General features: G+C 47.4%; 1 protein-coding gene and 1 long non-coding RNA gene across 4 annotated transcripts; one reads left to right on the plus strand and one right to left on the minus strand.

Moving 5' to 3' along the window:
- Positions 1–17142: 17142 nt before the first annotated feature.
- Positions 17143–22645, minus strand: LOC124703193. Of its 2 annotated transcripts, XR_007002978.1 has the most exons (6): positions 21921–22645; positions 21772–21812; positions 20653–20997; positions 20471–20561; positions 19588–19681; positions 17143–17681 (listed from the first exon to the last, which is right to left on the minus strand). It is a non-coding gene; the product is annotated as an uncharacterized LOC124703193 (long non-coding RNA). The 2 variants fall into 2 exon arrangements; XR_007002977.1 differs by lacking the exon at positions 17143–17681 and having other exon boundaries at positions 19362–19681; positions 21921–22644.
- Positions 22646–23357: 712 nt separating this feature from the next.
- Positions 23358–24612, plus strand: LOC124699191 (cation/calcium exchanger 1-like). 2 transcript variants are annotated; one of them, XM_047231531.1, is made up of 2 exons: positions 23358–23530; positions 23837–24612. In XM_047231531.1, exon 2 carries the CDS (start codon positions 24206–24208, stop codon positions 24584–24586), a length of 381 nt encoding a protein of 126 aa, XP_047087487.1. In that variant the 5' UTR covers positions 23358–23530; positions 23837–24205; the 3' UTR covers positions 24587–24612. The 2 variants fall into 2 exon arrangements, with proteins under 2 accessions (XP_047087487.1, XP_047087488.1); XM_047231532.1 differs by lacking the exon at positions 23358–23530 and adding an exon at positions 23559–23616.
- Positions 24613–26241: the final 1629 nt, after the last annotated feature.

The following is a 26241-nucleotide window of genomic DNA, read 5'->3' on the forward strand; positions in this document are numbered from 1 at the left end:
CCTAACCCTAACTCTAACCCTAACCCTAGGGTTTCCACATACATTGCTAACCTAACTATAACCCTAACGGATCACTTGGTAAAACCTAACCCTAGGGGTCCCGCCCTAGGGTTTCCCAAAACGAGATCACCGGAGCGTCGAAATTGTTGGAAAACTTGCTTATGCCCCTAACATACATGTACAAGTGTGATGTAAGGTTTGGCTAACCTTGGATGTACCCGGCGTTGACGATTTCCGCATAATGGGCTACCGGTTGGTAAAATCCGGGATACGTATGTGGAAACCCCCGCCATGGCTCGAACGGAGCCTATTTTATGGTAAAGTATGCCCAACCTATTGTTTCCATGTACATATGTCCTAAACAAAGCAAACTAAATAAAAAAGTCCCTTGGTAAACCCTCGCACGGAGAAAGCTATAGGGGTAGATGTGTGGGGTCCCCGCCCTAGGGTTTTCCAAGTTACTGAGACCATCGGAGCGTCGGAATCGTTGGAAAACTTGTGTGTGTCCACATGGAATGCACAAAAGTGATTTGAGATGGTTTTATATCCAAGGCTACCCCCCGAGTGTGTCCGGCTTCTCGGACAGGGGGTTCCTACACTTAGGCAGATTCTGCATGTATAGGGGGGAACTCCCTCGGAGGTGAACCGGAGAGAAACTTGAGATCATATGTGATGATCCTTGTTTCCACATGTACCTATGACCTAACCAAGCTCAAATGGAGGCATATGCCCGCAGGGGACCCCGATGGGATGCGATCAAAGGGGTAGACCGCGCGGTCAACAGAACTAGGGTTTCGTCGGAAATCGAGCATCGGATCTAGGGAATGGCCCCAAAACTTGTGTGTGTCCACATGGAATGCACAAAAGTGATTTGAGATGGTTTTATATCCAAGGCTACCCCCCAGGTGTGTCGGCTTCTCGGACGGGGGTTACTACACTTAGGCGGATTATGCATGTATAGGGGGAACTCCCTCGGAGGTGAACCGGAGAGAAACTTGAGATCATATGTGATGATCCTTGTTTCCACATGTACCTATGACCTAACCAAGCTCAAATGGAGGCATATGCCCCCGGGGGACCCCCGATGGGATGCAGTCAAAGGGGTAGACCGCGCGGTCAACAGAACTAGGGTTTCGTCAGAAATCGAGCATCGGATCTAGGGAATGGCCCCAAAACTTGTGTGTGTCCACATGGAATGCACAAAAGTGATTTGAGATGGTTTTATATCCAAGGCTACCCCCAGGTGTGTCCGGCTTCTCGGACGGGGGGTTCCTACACTTAGGCGGATTATGCATGTATAGGGGGAACTCCCTCGGAGGTGAAGCCGGAGAGAAACTTGAGATCATATGTGATGATCCTTGTTTCCACATGTACCTATGACCTAACCAAGCTCAAATGGAGGCATATGCCCACGAGGGACCCAGATGGGATGCGATCAAAGGGGTAGACCGCGCGGTCAACAGAACTAGGGTTTCGTCGGAAATCGAGCATCGGATCTAGGGAATGGCCCCAAAACTTGTGTGTGTCCACATGGAATGCACAAAAGTGATTTGAGATGGTTTTATATCCAAGGCTACCCCCCAGGTGTGTCAGGCTTCTCGGACAGGGGGTTCCTACACTTAGGCGAGATTATGCATGTATAGGGGGGAACTCCCTCGGAGGTGAACGGAGAGAAACTTGAGATCATATGTGATGATCCTTGTTTCCACATGTACCTATGACCTAACCAAGCTCAAATGGAGGCATATGCCCACGAGAGGACCCCAGATGGGATGCGGTCAAAGGGGTAGACCGCGCGGTCAACGGAACTAGGGTTTCGTCGGAAATCGAGCATCGGATCTAGGGAATGGCCCCAAAACTTGTGTGTGTCCACATGGAATGCACAAAAGTGATTTGAGATGGTTCTATATCCAAGGCTACCCCCGAGGTGTGTCCGGCTTCTCGGACGGGGGTTCCTACACTTAGGCGGATTATGCATGTATAGGGGGAACTCCCTCGGAGGTGAACGGAGAGAAACTTGAGATCATATGTGATGATCCTTGTTTCCACATGTACCTATGACCTAACCAAGCTCAAATGGAGGCATATGCCCACGGGGACCCCGATGGGATGCGATCAAAGGGGTAGACCGCGCGGTCAACGGAACTAGGGTTTCGTCGGAAATCGAGCATCGGATCTAGGGAATGGCCCCAAAACTTGTGTGTGTCCACATGGAATGCACAAAAGTGATTTGAGATGGTTCTATATCCAAGGCTACCCCCGAGGTGTGTCCGAGCTTCTCGGACGGGGGTTCCTACACTTAGGCGGATTATGCATGTATAGGGGGGAACTCCCTCGGAGGTGAGCCGGAGAGAAACTTGAGATCATATGTGATGATCCTTGTTTCCACATGTACCTATGACCTAACCAAGCTCAAATGGAGGCATATGCCCGCAGAGGACCCCGATGGGATGCGATCAAAGGGGTAGACCGCGCGGTCAACGGAGACTAGGGTTTCGTCGGAAATCGAGCATCGGATCTAGGGAATGGCCCCAAAACTTGTGTGTGTCCACATGGAATGCACAAAAGTGATTTGAGATGGTTCTATATCCAAGGCTACCCCCGAGTGTGTCCGGCTTCTCGGACGGGGGTTCCTACACTTAGGCAGATTATGCATGTATAGGGGGGAACTCCCTCGGAGGTGAACCGGAGAGAAACTTGAGATCATATGTGATGATCCTTGTTTCCACATGTACCTATGACCTAACCAAGCTCAAATGGAGGCATATGCCCACTGGAGACCCCGATGGGATGCGATCAAAGGGGTAGACCGCGCGGTCAACGAGAACTAGGGTTTCGTCGGAAATCGAGCATCGGATCTAGGGAATGGCCCCAAAACTTGTGTGTGTCCACATGGAATGCACAAAAGTGATTTGAGATGGTTCTATATCCAAGGCTACCCCCCAGGTGTGTCGGCTTCTCGGACGGGGGTTCCTACACTTAGGCGAGATTATGCATGTATAGGGGGAACTCCCTCGGAGGTGAACCGGAGAGAAACTTGAGATCATATGTGATGATCCTTGTTTCCACATGTACCTATGACCTAACCAAGCTCAAATGGAGGCATATGCCCGCGGGGGACCCCAGATGGGATGCGATCAAAGGGGTAGACCGCGCGGTCAACGAGAACTAGGGTTTCGTCGGAAATCGAGCATCGGATCTAGGGAATGGCCCCAAAACTTGTGTGTGTCCACATGGAATGCACAAAAGTGATTTGAGATGGTTCTATATCCAAGGCTACCCCCGAGTGTGTCCGGCTTCTCGGACGGGGGTTCCTACACTTAGGCGGATTATGCATGTATAGGGGGAACTCCCTCGGAGGTGAACCGGAGAGAAACTTGAGATCATATGTGATGATCCTTGTTTCCACATGTACCTATGACCTAACCAAGCTCAAATGGAGGCATATGCCCGCGGAGGCCCCCGATGGGATGCAGTCAAAGGGGTAGACCGCGCGGTCAACAGAACTAGGGTTTCGTCGGAAATCGAGCATCGGATCTAGAGAATGGCCCCAAAACTTGTGTGTGTCCACATGGAATGCACAAAAGTGATTTGAGATGGTTCTATATCCAAGGCTACCCCACGAGTGTGTCAGGCTTCTCGGACGGGGGTTCCTACACTTAGGCAGATTATGCATGTATAGGGGGGAACTCCCTCGGAGGTGAACCGGAGAGAAACTTGAGATCATATGTGATGATCCTTGTTTCCACATGTACCTATGACCTAACCAAGCTCAAATGGAGGCATATGCCCATCGGGGGACCCCCGATGGGATGCGGTCAAAGGGGTAGACCGCGCGGTCAACAGAACTAGGGTTTCATCGGAAATCGAGCATCGGATCTAGGGAATGGCCCCAAAACTTGTGTGTGTCCACATGGAATGCACAAAAGTGATTTGAGATGGTTCTATATCCAAGGCTACCCCCCGAGGTGTGTCCGGCTTCTCGGACAGGGGGTTCCTACACTTAGGCCGGATTATGGATGTATAGGGGGAACTCCCTCGGAGGTGAACCGGAGAGAAACTTGAGATCATATGTGATGATCCTTGTTTCCAAATGTACCTATGACCTAACCAAGCTCAAATGGAGGCATATGCCCACGGAGGACCCCGATGGGATGCGAGTCAAAGGGGTAGACCGCGCGGTCAACGAGACTAGGGTTTCGTCGGAAATCGAGCATCGAGATGTAGAGAATGGCCCCAAAACTTGTGTGTGTCCACATGGAATGCACAAAAGTGATTTGAGATGGTTTTATATCCAAGGCTACCCCCAAGGTGTGTCAGGGCTTCTCGGACGAGGGATTACTACACTAGGCGGATTATGCATGTATAGGGGGGAACTCCCTCGGAGGTGAGCAGGAGAGAAGCTTGAGATCATATGTGATGATCCTTGTTTCCACATGTACCTATGACCTAACCAAGCTCAAATGGAGGCATATGCCCACTGGAGGACCCCAGATGGGATGCGATCAAAGGGGTAGACGCGCGGTCAACGAGACCTAGGGTTTCGTCGGAAATCGAGCGTCGGATCTAGGGAATGGCCCCAAAACTTGTGTGTGTCCACATGGAATGCACAAAAGTGATTTGACTAGGTCCGTCGGCTTCTCGGACAGGGGTTCCTACACTTGGCGGTTACGCATGCATAGGGTTTGGACACGGTCGACAGGACCCATCTCCCCCGAGCCGCACCGCGCACGCACCGGACCCATTTACTTGTTCCTATGACATAAATAAACGCAAAGGTACATTAAAGTTCATAGGGGGCAGCGCGGTTGGAGGCCAGACAAAGGGGTAGACCGCACGGTCAAAGGGGTAGACCGCACAGTCAAAGGGGTGGACTGCGCGATCGATTTAACGTCGACGCGGTCAATTTTTTATATGAACTAATTATTATATATATATATTAGTATAATGTAGTCAGAAAAATAAAGAAGAGAAAAAACAAAAAAAAAATAAAAAAAATTTGAAAAAAAGGGTCTATGCGGAGGCCACCCTCGGCGTATAGCCGGCCCTCGGCATAGGGGGCCGCGCCGACCCGTTACAAGGAGGCTGGTGCGGCTCGACCGGCTCCCAACCCTATCCGCGCCCCCAACCTCCACACGCTCCTGCCCCCGCCCCGCGCCGCCACACTCCTGCCCCGCCCGCGCCCGCACCTCCCCGTCGCCCGGCCGCCCCGCCGCCTGGCCGTCGGCCGCCCGCGCTGCCCCTCCCTTCCCCGGCCGCCCTCCTCCCCTGCCCCGCCCTTCCCCGGCCACCCTCCTCCCCTGCCCCTCCTCCTCCCCGGCCGCCCCGCCCGGCCCCCTGCCCCGCAGCACACCGGCCGCGCCCCTCCTCCCCTCTCGCCACCGGCCGCCCCTGCTACCTCCTTGCTCGCGCCCCCGCCGCCCTGCCTCCCCATCGCTGCCGCCACGCGCAGGAGCCCCTGCCTCGACCCCGCCGGCCCCTACCTCATCTCTGTAAGTTTGTTTTTTTTAATTTTTTGTAACTTTTATTTGTAGTATTTTATGCTATTTAGAAATACAAATAGAATGGAAATAGTTTGTGAAATGTGAAATGTTTGTGAAATGTGAAAATAGAAAATGTGTAAATGTGAAATAGAAAATGTGAAAATGTGAAATAGAAAATGTGAAATATAAATACAAATAGAAAATGTGAAATGTGAAATGTGAAATAATTTGAATTTTATTGAATGGAAATAGGTCTTTGTCGTGACCGCCGACCTCGTGACCGCCCCGTCGTGACCGCCCCGTCGTGACCGCCCCGTCGTGACCGCCGTGTCGTCGTGTCCGCGATTCTCTCCGGTCGCCGAGGGTGAGCTAAAACATCGCCTCCCCATCTCCGCATTTTCTTATGTCACTAGATTCATTTTCCAAGTCCATTTGCGTAACCTAGGTGTCACTTCCCGTCCGCGAGCGTTACGCGGATAAATATGCATTAGTGGTCCGCATATTTTGAACCGTAACGCTTGCGGCATTTACGAGACCGGTCGGCGGATGCGTAGTTGTCTACGTTTTCCATGTTCTACTCCGGTTCGAGTCGGGATTTCGGCGGCGCCTCCCCGTTGTTCTCCGGATGCACATCCTCTCGGCTTTTGCCGAGACGTGTATCGGGAGAGCGGCGGGGAGGTGCTTGCGAAGTCCGACTTGGACCGGGGTAAGCATGGAGAACGTAGCCAACTACGGATCCGGCGGCTGCTAGGAGCCCACCTAGTAGAGATGTAGGTTGATGCATGCGTTTCGCCGGTAAAATAAATAAAAATATGATGCATTTAATTTCCTATTTGATATAAATGCTATGTACGTGGTTTGGCTCCCAATAAAGCGAGAGGATGGCTGATAATGGATGGATGTACAATGAGCGTGTTAGTGCGGCGAGAAAACGAGATGAGTGGACAAGGAAGACCCATTTTCTAGTGAATGAGTTAGCGCGTGGTACAAAGGGGCTGGTTCGGGCACTTTGCCCTGTGTTCGCTGCGTGAAGCGTCAACGTCGTGGGAAGGATGAAATGTATAGACACCTTACGCAATATGGGTATATGCATGGGTACGTCACGGAAATCGACTTTGATGAGCGCGAACGTGACGGAGGTGAGGTGATGCGGCGGCGGCTCAATGGCAATGCGTACGATGGAGTTAGAGACTTTCTAGATGATCTCGTCCATGCCGATGTCCGGATTCGCCGCGAGAACCGGAGCGCCGCGAGCCGGAGCGCCGCGAGCCGGAGGAACCAGAGCCAACCGCGAAGGCCTTCTATGATATGATTGCCGCGGCTAAGAGGCCTCTGTGCGAGGGCGCCGCGATTTCTCGGCTCGATGCCATCTCCCAATGTCTGGCGAGACAAGACCCGGTACAACACCACCGTGAGGGCTTTGAAGCAAGTCGAAAACAAGCTGGTAACATGTTGCCCAAAGATCATTGATACGCCTCAAAGCACTGCACGCGACGAGGAGAATTATGAAGGACCTCAACATGGATTATCAAAGGATAGGCTGATTGTCCGAAAGGCTGCGTTCTATTTTGGAGACGAGTATGCGGAGGACAGAATCTTGCATCCCATCGTAAGCGGTCTAGGTATGAAGAGGTAACGGGAAAGGATGGTCAGGTGAGGCGGTCAAGCACCGCAAAGTCGATTCTTCGATATCTCCCATTCATAAAAAGAATCCAGCGGCTTTACATGCACGAGGAGACAGCCAAACGGATGACGTGGCACAAGTATGGGAAGAGATTCGTGGACGAAAACAACAAGTTGAAGATGGGACATCCATCCGATGGTACGGCATGGAAGAACTTCGATACAAAACACCGCCTTAAGAGCAGCCGAGGCTCGGAATGTCGGAATTGCGATAGCAACGGATGGCTTCAATCCATATGGTATGTCCACTTGCCAATTACGATTGCTGGCCCGTGTTTGTTATTCCGCTCAATCTCCCTCCCGGAGTCCTAATGACGAGGAAGACCATGTTTACATCGTCGATCATTCCGGGCCCTCATTACCCGGGGAAGAATTTGAGTGTCTACATGCGGCCGATTGTGGAAGATTTGAACCACTCTTGGCACCACGGGACATTGACGTACGACCGAGCATCGAAGACAAACTTACGCATGAGAGTTTGGTTGCGGTATACCATGCATGACATGCCGGGTACGCCCTAACATGTGGATGGTGTACAGCTGGTAAGTGGCCATGCCCGGTGTGCGAGGCATCGGCTTGAGTTCCTTTGGCTACGGAAGGGTCGCAAGTATGTTGCGTTTGACACGAATCGACGAGTTCCTCAAAAGGAGGCATCCGTTTAGAGAAGACAAAAAGAACTTCAAGAAGGGCAAAGTTGTGCATGAAAAAAAAGATGTGCCGAAGTTTGATGGTACACTTGTTGAAGCCGAGCTACGTGCTCTCGTGCGGCGGCGACGCTAGCTGGCCATCAATTTGAGGGATATGGTGTAACGCACAAGCTGGACTCACGAGGCGGCTTTAACGAAGCTCGAGTATTACAAGGACCTCGAACTTCCGCATAACATCGATGTGATGCACTGCTTGTAAAGAATGTCGCGGAGTCGGTCTTTCACACATGCTGAACATTCCGGGAAGTCAAAGGATAATGTCAAGGCTAGAGTCGATATTGAGATCCTCTGTGATAGGGAAAAATTACACATGAAGCGTCCTATTGGCCGTCAAAGAATTGGTTCAAGCCGCATGCCAACTTACTGCCTTGATTCCATCCAAAAGAAGGAGGCATTCAGCGTGGCTCAAATACGTCGTGATGTTCCCGGATGGTTATTGCTCGAATATGAGTAAGGGAGTTAATCTTTCGACGGGAAAAGTCACAGGGCTCAAGAGTCACGACTATCATATATGGATTCAGCGGCTCATGCCGGTGATGCTTCGAGGTATATCCCGAGAAAGTCGGCGAGTGCTTGCGCGGTTGAGCCATTTCTTCCGCACGCTACGTGCTAGCGAGATATGTCCGAGGTTATTGCAAAGCTACAACATACGGTGCCGGAGTTGCTATGCAATTTGGAGATGATATTTCCGCCGGGCTTCTTTACTCAGATGGCACATCTCATTGTGCACCTCGCCAACGAGGCACTCTTGGGTGGTCGGTGCGGTTTCGTTGGCGGTTACTGTATTGAGAGAGAGTTTAAGTATATTCGAAAGATAAGCTGGAAACAAGGCCAAGATTGAAGCATGCATAGGTGAGGCAATATGCCTTCGGGAGATGGCGGATGCCGCGACAACGTACTATCCCGATGATGTTCCCACTCAGCATAACCCGGTCACTCGTTACAATGTCGACGTGCCGAGAATGACCCCAAGCTAAAACTATTCCAATTCCCCGGTGGCAAAGTGTGGTAAAGGAACAAAATATAAATTGGAGAACGAAGAGAAGGATTGTATAATGCTATATGTGCTTATGAACATGGAGGAAGTGATCCCATTCGTAAGGTAAAATGGTGAACAAATTACTTTGCGGCTAGTAACCTCGTCTCGGTCTAATGCTTATTTTCTCCTTTCGGCTGAATTCACGGATGAAATGTGGCGTATGATGAATTGCCCGATACCTCGGAGATGGACACTCTCTCTGAAAGACGGTGCTCCCGGAATTAATAAAAACTTTGTGACATGGTTCATGGAAAAAGTAATTTCTAACCTTTCCTCTTACATTGCAACACGTGACTTGTCCCTCTTATTACACGTAACTAATGCACACAACAAATTTGAAATGTTCTTGTAGGGCCGTGAGAGAAACGTTGATATGATAGATGAGTTGAAATGTGTTTCCCAAGGTTGTAGCCGTGAGGTGACCAAGTATGAGAAGTATGATGTGAATGGGTTTCGCTTCCACACAGAGACGCACCAGAAGGGCCGGGCGAATCCCAAAACGATAAATACTGGGGTCTTCACCAAAGGAGCCAACAAGTTTGATTACTACGGAAGGTTACAAAGTGTATACGAGTTGACATTCAATCGTACGAACGTGCAACTCAATATCGTCGTGTTCAAGTGTCATTGGTTCGACCCAATAGGTGGACAGAGAAGTGATAAGTCCATTGGGTTAGTTGAAGTTAAGCCTTCAACCACCTATAGCGGAGCCGATGTCTTTATTGTGGCTCACCAAGCCAAGCAAGTTTATTATTTGCCCTACCCATGCCAGAAAAGCGGAACTCAAGGGTTGGGAAGTCGTCTTCCGGGTATCGCCACATGGTAACCTACCGATTCCCTACGAGGATGATTACAACAACATTGACCCCGTGACATACGAGGGGATTTTCTATCAAGAGGAACGAGGACTTCGGGGAATATATTTTAGAACCGTTTGTTCAAGAGGACCTCGGGAACGATGCGGAAACTCGTGGTGAGTCGGTGGTGGATCTAAAGGACATATCTATGCTCGAGAAGTTACTTGAGGCGAATGACAATTATGATGAGCCTCCACCCGATCGACCCTTCAACTTTGTACTCACAAGATAGTGATAGTGATAGTGGGCCGAGAGAAAGAGAAAGAGAAAGAGAAAGAGATGGAGTATGAGAGTGAGCGTGAGAGCGATGATGGGTAGTGAGGGTCTTTTATTCTTAGTATTTATTTGTCAACATGCTTCTTAATTGCATTGTGCCTTTTATTCTTAGTATCTTCATTTTATTATGTCAACATGCTTCTTAATTGCATTGTGCCTTTTATTCTTAGTATCTTCATTTTATTATGTCAACATGCTTCTTAATTGCATTGTGCCTTTTATTCTTAGTATCTTCATATAATATGTCTTTGTGCTTAGCTTGTTTTATTCTTCTCAATGCGAGTGGTTGGACAATATGAGCAGCGGCAAGGCGAGACTCCGAGAGCTTGCTTAAGACAGCTGGCGCAGGTGAAGAGGAATATTCCTAGACCCACTAGACGGAGTGATCGAGCCCGGTGCAAAATCCGCGTTACGCCGATGGTACCGATGGAGGACGAGGACGAGGAGGACGAGGTGGAGGTCGAGGACGAGGACGAGGAGGACGAGGTGGAGGACGAGGTGGCGGCGGGGTACACATGGACTTTGACGAGCCACCCTCCAGCTTACGGTGACGTGGCTCCTGAGTTGTACCTAGAGGGTCCGTCTAGTGGGGAGGTGGAGATGGAGACGGAGTCTACACACGAGTCGGACTCTAGGGCTGAGTTGGAGGTGATGGAGGATGGGGGTGCGCCGAAGCCCTTGAAGCTTCGTGGAGAAGCTAGAGTCCCCGATGCGAGGAAGGAGCCGAAGACCCATGATGACAAGGCCCTTATCATTCCTTCGAGCGATGAGTAAGTGTACTACTTCAGAAATTTCGAACATGTATTTTCATCTTGGGCATAATAAACAATTTGGCATGTGTACTAATGTGTGATTTATTTGCGGCAAGCTTGGACATGGGATGCCAAGCCCCCCGCATGCCTAACGGCTTGCTTGGGGCTGCGATTAAGAAGTTCGGCCCGGCGGATACACTCCCCTTAGCACGGTCCCCGGTGGCCCGACGAAGCTAGCCACTACTTGGGCGGACTATGAGGATGCCCCTGCCGTAGGCTTCGCGGCAGTTGCTGAGGCTGTGACCACCAAGTTCCGGGTAAGGCATATATTTCTCGAGCACCGTTCATAGTTGATGACCCTAATGTGCTAACTCATGACTTTCACAACTGATTTATGCATGATTGAAGTGCTTCTATCGTGTGGACCCGGAGCATGACACGCGGGCGCGTCTCACTTTGCGTGGCGCTTGCGAGAGGTTGACACCGCGGCGGTGGTACAACCAAAAGTTCACCGGCGCTAGTGCCTTCTGGGATAACAAGGGTAAGAGGGTCAAGAAGGAGTACTATGTTGGTAACGAGCCTACGGAGGAATGGGCAATGACCATTGAGGAGTACATGTCGGTGAGTAAAATGTCAATGAGATTCTACATTGTTGCTAAGTTTTCATTGAATTATCTTGAGCTGAGTATTGCGTTTTCAGGTTTGTCCCGAGTGGGCCGAGCAGCATAGGGAGGCATGGGAGGAGCTGATTAGGGCGAGGTGGCTCGGGCGGGACGAGGAGTTTGCAGCCGTGTCGAGCGTAACATGGAGAACCGAGGCACCGGTGGCACACCTTGCGCGGGAAGCCGCGACTACACCGCTTCAAGGGGAAAAAGGTATGTATATACATGGAACGACCTTCATTCATTTCCCGCCATGTCTCATTTGTGGTACGCTTAACTTTTCTTTTTGCGATGCGGGTGGCCGAGGCACCACCAGGGTGGTGCTTCATGATGCCCGGATATATGACATGATGCGGACGAAGCGAAGCCCAATCCCGCATTGCCTCGGCCACGGTACTACGGCAATGCCAAGGCCGCCAAGGAGGACTACTGCGACATGGTCAAGTCTCGTCACCCCGAGGTGGATGACCCCTTGACCATTCGGTCGACGAGAGTCGTTGGTCTGTCGGGGCACGGGCGTCCGCATGGCCGTTTCCCTTGGATGAATAAGGTGGTCAAGCCTACCCACTCCCACGAGCTACACGCGCCTCAAGCATACCCTCACCGCCGACAGCCCCCGGCCTCGTCCACGGCTCTGCTCGTCCACCCGCCTACGATGTAAGTTTCCTCATTTTCATCCTCTTTCCGGTTTTCCTTCCTACATGGCTAAGTGTTTACGAGATTCATTGTTTCGAAATTGTAGCCTGACTTCGAGGCGGCCTTCGAAGCCTGCAATGAAGCGTATCGGCGGGCCGCTGCCCGGTGGAATAGGCGGAATACGGCCTACATGGCGTATATAGGAGTAAGTCCGAATCTTTCTTCTCGCGCAAGTAGATGACAAGTCTCGGTTTGATGCTTTATTTCTGCAAAGCCTAACTTGTAACCTATCTTGCAGGAAATGATGATCTCTATGTCTACTGGTACACCGCCACCGGCTCGAGTTACCGTGGCGGGGGACATGCCTATCATGCCATCGAGGGCAGCTTTCGCTGCGACTTACTACGGATCCACACCGGAGGTAAGTTATTTGCCAAACCGGTAGTTACCACTTTCCTTTGCCTCGCAAGTTGCTAACATGTAGGGAACACGTAGGGAACGGGATGGTCCGGGAACCGAGGCATCGCCGGGTGGGCGCGAGGTCACACCGGTTCATGAAGGTGGTCGGTCTCCGGGCGTTCTGCCGGTGCCTCTCCGTCGACTACTCACAGGACTACTCCCGGTGCCTCTCCGTCGACTTCTCCTAGGCATACCACCGGTCCTTCTCCGGGTGGTTCTTCCGGAGCTTCTACCGGAGCGCAACCCCGGGCTGCTCGTTTCGCCAACGATGTGGGCGGACACACCCCGCCGGGTCCTTCCTCCGCTAGTCGGCTTAGAACTAGGGTTGCTTGCTACTAGTATGTATGCTACTATGACATGGCACTCTCCGCTCTCCGCTTGTATGCTACTATGTGCACCATGTATGCTACTATGTGAATTATATGCTATTTTGGTGAATTATGGCGAATTTGGTCGATTTTGGATGAATTGGACCTGCTGAATTGAATTTGAATTGCAACGAGGAACGGAAACGAGAAACGAAACGAAACGAGAAGCTGGAAAAAGAAAAAAAAATATTGCAAGGCCTACGCCGACGGCATTGCCGTCGGCATAGACACTAACATGGACCATATGGTCGGGTCTATGCCGACGGCAATGCCGTCGGCGTAGACTATGCGTACGGACGGCAGCCACGTGGCCATGCCATGCACGTCTCTATGCCGAGGGGTTGCCCTCGGCGTAGATGCCCACACGGCGGCACCGGCTCGCGCCACGTCGCCCGTTCGTCGCCGGGCCGCTGCCTCTATGCCGAGGGGTTGCCGTCGGCGTACGCCGACGCGCGGTTAGCGGTGACGACGCGCCGCCGGGACGAGGCCGAGGGCGAGAGACGCCGAGGGGCTCACCTGGCCGTCGGCGTAGGTGACGTACGCCGAGGGCCGGACGTGCGCCGACGGCGAGCCTACCTATGCCGAGGGACCTGGACGCCGAGGCCATACGCCGAGGGCTGCCGTCGGCGTAGCCTACGCCGAGGGCCAGGCGTGGCTACGCCGAGGGCAGCCGGCCGTCGGCGTCTCAGGCGATTCCTGTAGTGAACGGTTGAGCTGCCTCTTTAAGAGGTAGAAAGGATAAAACCTAGCCACCCTTGGTGTGTGTGAGAGAGGGAAAAAGAGCAGGCCAGAAAATGACTGCTGCTCCGAAAGGGTAAGAGAACACACTAAAACACCACAAACAAATTAGAAGAGAGGAACAAAGACAGTTGATTTCTGTCCAGATTTCTGAAAACTGATCGGTCTGCTTTCAAGCTGGTGTTGGAGGCTCAAACGTTTTTGGATCGGTTCCAAACTCGGTGAGCTTGTTCCTTACTTTGAGTACTTCGATCTTGTTAACTGGTCTGAGATTAGGGACAGTGGAGAATCAAACTTGGGAGTGATTACGTTAGTTCGGACTGCTATAGTTTCATCATAGAGCAGTTTTTGGATACAACAGTTTGGGCATGCAAACGGTGTCTGATTGAGCTGATTTTTGGTTAGTACGTTGGGAAGTCATATGTCTTCTTGTCTACCAAATATGGTGCTGGTTGGATCTGCGGTTTAAGAGCAGTTTGCTGATTGTCGAAGGGGACAGAATCTTTGATATCTTGCATTTGTTGTATCTTGCATGTTGTGGTTGTTGTTGTTGTTGCCGATGGGCAACAAGGTAAGGTATGTTGTAATCTCTATATGTTCTAGAGAAGACTCTGCACCCAGGTTGCTCATAGTGAAACTTGCATGTATTGGTTGGTCCACATCCGTAGTTTTTCCCTCCTCACGTTGAGGAGGATTTCCACATAAATCTCTGTGTAAATTGTGCGTGTGCTTGTGTTTATTTTTCTGCTGCATATGTATTGGTTGAAGCTATCCTCTAAGTTTACCTATTTTACACATGCATAGTGGGGGTGTGAGGTTGTCTATCATCCTCTCCGTTGTGCCGTCGCCCATAACAAAGTGGTATGACAAGCGAGGTTCAACTTTTACTCAAGTTTCAGAGCAACTTTTTTTTGGTCTTAGTGCATTTGCTTGTGTGAAAGGATGGAAGTGAATACAAACATAATGATATCATTTAATAGTACAAATTACCAAGCTTGGAAGACCAATATGAAGGAATTATTGTATGAGAAAGAATGCTTGGAAGCGGTGATGGTGCTCCGGTGTTGGCGTCAGACAATCTTATTGGCAGTTGTTGTGGAAGCGGTTGGGAAACCCTAAGAGGAAGGTGTGATGAGCACAACATCAAGTATTCCCTCAGTAAGAAACCAAGGTTTAATCGACCAGTAGGAGAAATGCGTGAGTTCTGAAGGTATTGCTGGTTGACTAGTGGCAGGGCGCACTACCGGCGTCAGCAACAACGTGGAACCTGCACACAACACAAGCAAAGTACTTTGCCCCAACTTGCAGTGAGGTTATTAATCTCACCGGTTTGCTGAACACAAAGGATTAGACGTATCGAGTGGAAAAAGATGTTTGCAGTAAGTAAACAGAACATGATTGCAGTGGTTGAATTTATCAGTGTTTAGGAAAAAGGACCAGGGTCCACAGTTCACTAGAGGTGTTTCTCGTTAAAGATAAATAGCATGTTGGGTGAACAAATTACAACTGGGCAATTGACAGAATATCGATCATACATGACAAGATGATTACTATGAGATTTGCTTGGGCATTACAACATGATACATAGACCGTAATCCAACTGTGTCTATGACTAAAAATCCACCTTCCGGTTAGCGTCCGCACCCCTTCCAGTATTAAGTTGCAAGCAGCAGATAATTGCATTAAGCAGTGTGTGTAATATAAATAATAGAATTACCCTTGGATAAAACATTGTTGTTTTCTCCCTAGTAGCAACATAACATCTACAATCTTAGAAGTTATTGTCACTCTTCGAGAAAACTAGAGGAATGAACCCACTATCGAGCATAAATAGTCCCTCTTGGAGTCACAAGTATCTACTTGCCAGAGCTTCTACTAGCAAAGGAGAGCATGCAATATCAAAAATAACATATGACATGAATATATAATCGACCTCAACATAGTACACAATATTCATCGGATCCCAGCAAACACAACATGTAGGATTACATAAGGATGATCTTGATCATGTAGGGCAGCTCACAAGATCTATACATGAAGCACAAATTGGAGAGGACAACCATCTAACTACTGCTATAGACCCATAGTCCAGAGATTAACTACTCACGCATCACTTCGGAGGCGGGCATTGCGATGTAGATGCCTCCAGTGATGATTCCCTCTCCGGCAGGGTGCCGGGAAGAGCTTCAGACCCCCCCCCGAGATGGGTTCTGCGATGGTGGCCGCGATGGAACTTTTCATGGATGGAGGCTCGGGGCTCTGGGGTTTTCCGAGATCGTGAATAAATAGGCGGAAGGGCGAGGTTGGTGGAGCCCCGGTGGGGCCACACCACCCCTAGGCGCGGCCGGTGCCTAGGCCGCGCCTAGGGTTGGCCTCGGCTGCCCCTGTCACTTTTTCTCCGCCCTTCGGTCTCTCGTTTTCGTTACGGAGAAATATTGACTTCAGCTTTTGTCTCGTCCAATTCCGAGAATATTTCGTCGTACAATTTTTCTGAAACCAAAAATAGCAGAAAACATGGAACTGTCATTGTGGCATCTTGTCAATAGGTTAGTGCCGGAAATCATGTAAAAGTGCAACGAAATGTAAGAAAAACATATATGAATTGGTGTAAAACAAACATGGATCATCAAAAATTATAGATACGTTTGCGACGTATCAAGCATCCCCAAGCTTAACTCATGCTCGTCCTCGAGTAGGGTAGTGATAACAAGATAATTTCTTAGGTGACGTGAATCCAACCCAATCTTAATCAAGCACGTAAAGCATTGTGAGCTGGGATCAAAGTACTCTAAACATAGGCATGATAGATGTAATTCAATAGAACTTAGCAGCTATATTATAACATGAAGAGTAACTGAAGCAAAGGATCATGCATAACAATGCATTGAAAGCAACTGTTTGTTTATGAACATAGAGTGAACATAGTAAAGTGGTACGCAACATGTTCTTTATGAAATAGCAAAACACAAATGCTAGGACACCTTTATAGTTCAGAGGGTGACTAGATACAAATAATTTAAGAACAAGCAATAGCACAATCATGAATCAATCAATAATAATTTTGGGACTATGCACATTGCACAAAGAATGACAACTATGCTCTCTTAATCGGTGCATAAAGTAGAAGATGAAGAGTCAACATAAAAGTAAAAGAGAGAATCTTTGCAGAGTAAGCAAGATAAACAAGTTTTATAAATCTTCCAAAAAAGTATGGTACTTATTAGCTTTGAGCTCTCATTGTCCCTATCATAAGCATCCTGAATGGTTAAAGTTAATGTGAGTAAAAAATGAGCTATATGCTTGCAAATCACAAGTTGAAAATCTCACGCCCCCTGAATGCGAGTACCTACACCTCATGCTACTCAACTTAGGTCCCAAATAAGTTCTTGTCATTGTAAGTACTAGCTGAATGCGAGTACCTACACCTCATGCTACTCAACTTAGGTCCCAAATAAGTTCTTGTCATTGTAAGTACTAGCAAAGGTCTGGCGCGGCGGCACGCCGCACCGAAAAATGTGAATGTGAGTTGGAGAATAATAAGTGGCATTTTTAAAGTGGTAGGATATTTTTGATTGAATGCTAGTTCATTACTTTCAACATTATTTGGTCCTAATTGTCAGATACATCATCTATCGAGCAACCATGTAGAGCAACCATGTACATGCATGTGGTATATGTATGGAATGTCATCTCAAATTTCATTACACCATCGAAGATAAAGCAGACTGTGCAATCCCTGTATTTCATACTATTCACAACACACTTGCTAACCGGGGCCTAAAAACATAGAACATTATTCTTGGACAACCTTCTGGATTATTTCTACTTGGGAGCAATCTGTATTTAGCAAAGTCACATCTTCATTGTCACGGGAAAGGAGGATGATTTCCATGCCCAGGCTAGCATAGATGGCTCGAATGGTTTCGGTGTTGAGTTCCGATTAAAATGGCTCCTCGGTGGCTCCTCGGTGGCACACCTGATATGTGCATTTTATTTGATCTTCGGCCTGAACTCCTCTATTCTAAGCAAGGAGGCAACCCAGACTCAGTAAGAATGTGTTTTTTGAAAGTACTTTAGAGGTCATAAAGCTGCATATATTTATAGATGAAAAAATAGAGAACTTACAAATATTGAATTGTAAGAAATCAATAGTACATCCTTTGATAAGTAACAAAAATGACTACTTCCTATGCTAAAACTCAGATGTCTTTCACGTTTTAGAAGCAGGCAACTTGCCTTGTATCCTCAAGAAAAGAGTATTCAGTAAACCATTATAAGGGAACATGCTTAAAAAAAGGAAGTAAACATCTGAGGTAACAGTTGGCTTAGAAATGCTAGCATGTTACATAGGAAAAAATATATGTTGAATGCATTGACTAAGACACATCTAGATGACTACATGAGATACTTAGTATGCATGATTCTATCAAACTATATTGAATAGGTCAACCAACAGGGAAATGTAGATTGAATTTTGCATCGACATCCTCAAGTCATTCTAAGACTTATGCTTAAATGACTGAAAAAAGCTATCGATTTAGAGCCTATCAAGTAATGTCCTCCAACTCGGTAACCTGGCCCTTGATTGATTGAACACCACATCTTTGAGAGCCTTCAGTGGTTGTGTGCGACAAAGCAAGCAAGCGTGAAGGGGAAAAGAAAAATGTAACCCAGAGAAGCATGTAGGATGGGGGTGCGGGGACACAAGACATGGACAATATATGAAATGTCTAACATGTTTATTGCATGTTTAATTAGACAACCTTAATTGCAACCAAAAGTACAGACCTAGGCCTTAAGTATTGAACACATATGATAAAATAGGAAGACGGCAATGTAGGAACCCAAAAGTACCAAATAACTCTTTAAAGCAGCGACCACTTTCAAAGCAATTTAGTAGGTACGCACTCAAATCCCTTTTTACATACAGTTAAATATTGTAGTTCAGTATGCACTACATATAACGAGAAAAAAAAAGAGCATAACATTCATGTGAGCATACATACTAAGGATCCTGAATTTTCCCGTGATAAAAATTGCCAGTCTACTCAAAAAAGTATGTCCGTTGGATACTGAAAGTTTGACCAACCTAGCAAGGATAATGCACTGAATGTCCATGCTTACACATGAAAATATGTACTTTCAACCTCCATGGTTGATCAAATAAAAGAGTATATGCGGTGATATTTGCTGAATAGTACTATGCTACTACATGTTAAGAGAATAAATCAATTTTTGGGAGCATCAAACAACCAAATGTGGTAACAATTCATCTATCCGATTCTACGTATAAGAAAAACACGCATTTCATTTTAGTGAAAAATGTACAATTCATACATTGAATTATATATGTCAAACATTTAGTGGTGTACAGGCATATAGGAATCTTCTTTTGGAGTGACACAAAATGTCCAAGGTTGAATAGTCAAATCAGCGAAAAGTTCTGAAACAAGTATATCTTCACTTTCCTGACATATTAAGGAAAGTTAAGACAAAGCGGATGATCTGAAATAAAAATAGGCCTGGATGAGGAATTTCAGATGAAAATATACACTTTCCTTCCAAATTAAGGAAGTATCAGACAAATCAGATGGTTTGGAAAAAATATTGTCTTATTTCAGAAGAAAGTGGATAACTATTAATTCAACATATCGGAAGATTTCTTAAATATTAATCCAATACCCGGAGCACTAACTATAGACCAAAAAAAGGCTAAGAGTTATCGGATCCAAACTCTTGCTATCCTTAGCATGACTTACCATCTGAAAGATAACCACTCAACTCAAAAAGGTCATATGAGGTAAAAATTTATAAGCGGTATAAGGATCCATAGCACGAAGTCCCATTTAGATTCAAATCTGAACAACCAATGGAGTAAGAAAGAAAAGAAAGTGAATTGTAAAAGGTGAAGAGGTCGGAAAGTTTACTTGATTTGTAGGGGAGTCTAGGCTGCAAGTATCCCTTTAGCCGGAGAAGAGGAGAACATGGTTGTCGACGGATAAAATTGTAGGGAAAGAGAGCCTGCAAGGGGGATTGGTAGGTGTTGACAAAGAGAGCTAGATTAACTGGGCTGGAGAACTTTTTTATGACCATAAAGGAATGATAACTTTAAATAGTGATATTGACAGGAAATGCAAGAAGGTAGAGCACATAAAGCTCTAAAATACTTCAGCCCTTCATGCTTACAAAAAGATGAGGCAAGCTCTCAAAACCTGTCAAACAAAACTCAGAAATAACATATGTATAACACAACCTGCATCTGCAAAATTGACAGTTTAACATAAGACCAAAAACTGTGCGCATTGTATTTCAAAGTGAGGTACTCAAGTACTGATCATAGCGTAGAATTTGTACAAATGTTAGGGCCAAGGCCATAAAAAACATGGCATGCTTGAGCAGCCTGGACGATGGGTGGCCGTCGCCACAAATTTCCTATCTCTCAAAACTTGTCATTAGGCAAATCCATTTTGTCATGCAAAAGCTTCAGAGACACTTATGTGTAGGTATCTAGAAATATACATTTCTTCTTAGGAACTATCTGCAACTGTAATTGTATGAAACAAATAGGATCCAACCAGCATGTGTAGTAAGATTATTTAGTGCCTAGAACTTCAAAAATATGAAAGGTTCACAACAAAAAGATTAAGAATTGCAGCCAAACTATATGTACGCAATGTTAACTAAATTATAGAATTGAGCGGCTTGCTTGCTCTATGCATTGAACTTTAAACCTGTACCTGATGGATGTACACGTACAGATGATGCTGCATCCGAATATTCAATATGAGAGAGAGAGAGAGAGGCTTCAACCTGTATCAGATGTTGTACGCCAGCTCCACCATGTTGAACGGAAGATCCCAATTAATTTATCACCTTCTTCATTACTGTTGATATTTTATTCCTGGCAAGCAGAAAAGTTGTTAGCTATCAGTAGATGCACAATCGAAAATGACAATAATAAATATTAAGCATAATGAGACAGAGAGAAGGACCTGTCGGAATATGGTGTGTACTAAGTTTTTTTATCAAGTAGGACTCTGTGATTAAACAGAAAAAATAGTATGGTTATATCAACAACGGTAGCAAGAACTTGATTTCATCGGCAAGCGCTACCTCACTGATCATTTATACATATTATTTTGCAAAGAAGAACAAATATTTTGTTTTCCCCTGTCAAGTGAAGGAGCTTGCTGGTTTGCCGGTGCAGCTTCAGGTTGCATCGGTCACTTTATTTGTTGGCTCACCGGAGTAAACCTAGAAGAATGATTCGTATATTTACTTCAGTAACAGCTTCGCCTTATGCACGGGAACTGTAAACCCTACAAACTGAGTGTCATCTGTAAAAAGTTCAATGAATAAGGAGAAATTAATGTCCAATCATTGAAAGAGAAGTGAAGTAAAATATAGCTGTACTGCAACTTTTGATCACAGTCGCCACAGTAGTGAACTAAAATATATCTATATTGCAACTTTAATTAGAATCTCAATTAGCATAGTAAGCAGATATAGCAAATAGGAAGAGTACTCTCAAATATGGGATTATAATGATGACATGTGAAGGCTTAGAATTCAGGTATGGCACACGAAAATTCTCGCGAACTGAGGAGGCATTTGAGCAGGCTGACTATCACACAACTCAAACTACACATACAGGTCTTACTTGAAGCATTCTTGAAAAAGATTCTCCAGTCTATGATAAAGCGTTTGGTCTGTGTCTTTTAACAAAGAAATTCTTGAATACACCTTTGATTGAATGAACTGCGTGACCACCGTACGTATGTTCCAAAATCATTGGGTAGAATGTTAACAAATCTATTCTATTGCCGCCTACTTGAATTTGATGTGGTGCTATAATACTGCAGCCGACCAATAATAGTACATATCCATTTGGAACATAAATCTGCCCTCCAAAGTCAGTTAGTTGGCTGCATTATGGCCTTATGCTATGATTCTGAACATAAAAGCAGAGAGAAAATAACCTTACCAAACAATAAGTAGGAAAAAGAATAGATCTAGAGGTAAATACTGTAGCAATATTCAGTCATTGCACACTACTTGCCACTCGCTCTCAAGCTATTGGATATAAACAAAGGAGAGGAAAAGAGTCATACCAGGCCGTGGTCACCCAACTCCTTGCCGTTACCCTGCAGTCCTGCACACGCAGACCAGATCAAATGGTGAGGGCTAACATACTAAGGTTTAAACGATATTGGCAAATGAAAAAGGAATACCGTCACACAAGCATGAGCCTTGAGCATACCAGGGGCGGTCTCGCGCCCAGACTTTGGCCTGCCAACCCGTGCGTGCGGCTTCTTCTTCGTCGACATCGCTGGCGTCGTGCTTGGACCCTTGGAGCGTGTTCAGGCCAAGCAACTTGGAGATCTTGTCCTTGGCCACCCCGTCCACGACTCAAATCTTTGCCTGGACAGGTTAGAGAGAGAAAAGGGCGCAGCAGCGCCAGCGTGTGACTCGGATGTGACCAGGCGTCGCCCAGGTCGGCATCCAGAGCAGCGGAGCAGGGCCACCGCAGTGTGTGGCGGTAGGATGGGAAACCGGAACGGCCATCTGGGAACGCGGAGACGACGCACCTGCCGTGGCGCGCGTACCCAGGCCGGTGGCGGAGAGAACCGGCGAGAATCCGTAGGTATGGGCCGGATGAAAAGAAGGCCGGCGACCACAGGGATCTCGGAAGGGAAGCCCTCAGGACAGCTCGGAAGGCGGGGAGCTCGGCCGGAGAAGAACTCAGGGTAGGGGCGAGACTGTGCGTTGGCTGCTGCAGCAGTCCGAGCCAGACTCGTCCCCACCATCACCACCACCGTCGACGGGCGCTCTCGATCCCCACCCAGTCCGTGCCATCTGCTTCTTCCTCCTCCGATGTCCTCGATGGCAGAGGAAGCCTCCACCGCAAGCTGCAGCCCACGCGCCGGATCCATGGTCCCGGCCACCACCGCAACCCTCCCCATGACCCACCTCCTGGGCCTCCTGGAGGAGCCTCTAGCGACGGGCCTCATCGCGCGAAGAGGCTCATCCTCCTCACAAGGCTAGGGTTCCGTGGGCGCGCGCCTAGGGGTCTGGCCGAGCACCTCAGTAGTGCAAGAACAGAAGATGATGAGTCGACGCCGTCGGACGTGGCCAGCGAGGGGGAGGAGGGCGGCGGTCCTGGGCAAGGATGCCGCTGGAAGCTACAGAGAGAAGCTCGAGGCGGTGGAGATAATGTGGAGAGAGGGAGCGCGGGGAGGAAATCGAGGAGGTGGTGGGGCAAAATAGTTGGTCAAAGCGGTTCACTAAAAACCCTAGGTGCACCAAGGCTAAAAGGAAGCCCACCTCAAACCAAAGGAAAGGGACCACGAAAATTTCTAGAGGACATTGAAAGTGCACACAGACGGAAATGAATCACAAAGTTATATACGTGTCAGCTCCACGTTAACCTCAAAAAAAAATCAAAACTCTTACAAAAATGATGTCAGTTCCCAAATAATATAGTAGTTATACATGTCGAAAATGCTGAACGGAACCCGGATACGGGCGAGGATGATAACTCAGCCAATCAGAAAGCATCACGTGGCTGTATAGGTTATGTATCTGCAATGTATCTGACGATATCCAGTAATAAGTATTCAAAGTATTGACCGGCCGTAGAGGCAGCGTGCATTAAATTTCTCCCCTCCTCCACCCGAGCAAGTCCTCCCAGCCTATCCATTCCCCACCTCCGTTTCCCACAGCCCACCACCCGCTCCCGCCGTCTCGCTGCCGGCCGCGTCCTCGAGCACAACGGCGGCCGCCGTCTTCTTGCTCGTGCTGCTCCAGGTGCTGGAGTCCATCTTCTTCTTGCTCGTGCGGCTCGTGCTGGCGTCCGTTTTCTTCTTGCAGGTGCGTGGTCTGGCGAGGCGGCGGCGCTGCTCGGCTTCAGCTCGCGTCCGTGCCGGACGGTCCGCGGCGCTCTCACGAGCTATTGGGTACACAAGTTTTGCATCTGGGTGACTGGGCCGAGTACTTGTTTTCTCGATTTCTCTCTCCATTAGGTTCTCCCTGTTTCGCATCTTCCGATTGGATCTTTCAGTTTTGGCTCAGTCTAATTATTCAATCGATTCAGATCCGGTTCTTCAAATCGAGTTTTTATGTGTAGGTTCTCGTTTGAATCCTTGTTGATTGCCCTCATCTGCTCTATATTTTCAGATAACGTCCATGAAAAGAGGAGTCCCAGGCTGTTGTGCTTGTTCCAGTGGCCATGGCCGTCCAGATGGTCACCGTCATGCGAGCCATCAAAGGTGAGTCGAGGCGGCGCCCACCTTCGTCCAGGCCGACAGCGAGTCGAGGCGGCACCTCCTTCACATGCTCACCGACGAGGACACGGCGAGCCAGGGCTCGGGGCTGTTCGGGCGGCACGCGACGACGACTGCCTTCAGGGCCGCGAAGGCGTCGTCGTAGGCCGCCGCCCGCCGGGATGGGGTGCTCCGGGGCGAGGCGGTACTCGACGGAGATGACGACGGCGGGGACCGCGACGGCGAGGGTGGCGACGTAGGGTACGCCGCGGTCCAGCTCTGGATGGTGGTGCTCTTCTACCTCCTCGGCGACACCGCGTCCGAGTATTTCTGCGCCCCCGTCGAGGGCCTCTCCGCCGTGCTGCGCCTCCCCTCTGCCGTGGCCGGGGTCACGCTCCTCTCGCTCGGCAACGGTGCACCGGACTTCTTCGCCAGCGTCGTCTCCTTCGCCACCAACAGCGCGCTCGGCGGCGCACTCTTCGTGTCCACCAGGGGCGGCCGAGGTCGTCACGCGGCGGAGCCGTCGTGGAGCTGCGCAGGTTCGTGCGTCACCTCTGCTTCCTCGTGGGCGTGCTCGCCACCGGCACGATCACGGTCGTCGCGTCTTTCGTCTCCCTCTACGCCGCCTAGTCCTCCTCATCCGGATTCTCTTCACATACTGTAGTTTCTGTTTGTTTTCTCTCAGTCCTCTTGTGCATTGGATTTGTACAGAATTTTCAGGATCTCATTTCTATTTGGTGAAAAGAACATACTACAGTATATTTGTTCTTTCGATCCAAATGGTTCACTAATAAGACAATGTTAATTTTGTTCATGAATTTATCCAGAACTAAGTATATTTATCAGATGGACAAATCCGAAAAAGGATTACTCAACATGCACGAAATCGATTTATTAATTTTAATGCAATAGATTGTTATTATGATTTAGTGTTTTTTAATATCTGCACCATAGATAGAAAAAATGTGTTCAAAACCTTGTGTTTCAAAATTGTTGATTTTGACCATTTCCATCATTAATTGATTGGGAGAACTGCCAATAGATCTTTCCATATTTAAAAAATAATGTTTCTAAAGTTTAATTATTACTAAATTTGAGCTTTAATCTTTGTTCTAAGGTAAAAATTTCTAGAATATAAAATAAAATTAGTTTATATTACAATACCATTTTTTTATCATGGTACAAATTCAAATTATATTCTAATATACATATATTAATTAACTAAGTTATTCCCTCTAGTGTAACCGTGTTTGCTAATTAACCACTGCCAGCAAAACGTTCCACACATTATAGAGAAATTGATTCTCATAATTACTCTTATACTAGGGAATCATGAGTACAACAATTATTTTTCAAAATTGTTCTAGAAGCGGAGATTCGGTTTGTTTTGTGAAAAAATGGTGTCTGCTAAAAAAAACGTTTTACTGCAAGATGCTTGTTTGCATTTAATATATTGCAGTCATGTGTCCATGGAAGTATATTAAACACTCTCTACTGGTTGCATTTAATGATGTATGTCAGACATTAAATATCTGGTATCACCACTTGTATTTTCTGCATGTATAATTTATGTAACTCTGCCGTATGAACTGAACACTATATTAAATTCAAATCTCCAACAGACAATCAGTGGCCTTGATATCATCCTCCAGCGTCCCCGGGTCCCAAACGTGCGGGTCGTTATACATGTATCATAAAGAACGCAACGGGGGTACCTCTTGCCCCATGATATGGAAGTACTCTTTCAAATAAGTGCAATTCCACTCCAAAATGACAAGACAAATAGACAATGAGCATCTTAGCAATTTTTTTACTATGAGTATAACTTTTTATTGCAAATGCTTCACGGATTGCTCACTATGGAATGATGTAAACTTCCACCATGAATGATGCATGACTTAGATTAGCGGCCCAGCGTTTCTCTAACACATATACAAACTCCATGGACTTACAAGTTTCCATTCTATTTCGCATTGATAGGCATCCATAAGCAAAATATCATGATATCAACTAAATAATAAGTGCAATGTCGAAAGTGTTCCCCATGAAAGCATGGTTATACTAATTCCCAACTTGCAATTTGAAATCATATAAACTTCATAAGATAGGCACAATGATCAAGTTTATTAGGTACAAGAAAGTAAATGTGCCATCAAGTTCGTGAGAGCTTTACACTAATTTTCTCATGCCAAAATTTAATTTGGAAGATAAATAAAGACATAATAAATTACTTAGAATAGAAATAATGCTAATAGGTAGATATGGTGGACACATTTGGAAAACTTTGGTTAATGGTCGTTAGATGCACGAGTAGTGTTC

This window comes from Lolium rigidum, chromosome 3 (genome assembly GCF_022539505.1).
Source record: "Lolium rigidum isolate FL_2022 chromosome 3, APGP_CSIRO_Lrig_0.1, whole genome shotgun sequence".
Classification (NCBI taxonomy): domain Eukaryota; kingdom Viridiplantae; phylum Streptophyta; class Magnoliopsida; order Poales; family Poaceae; genus Lolium; species Lolium rigidum.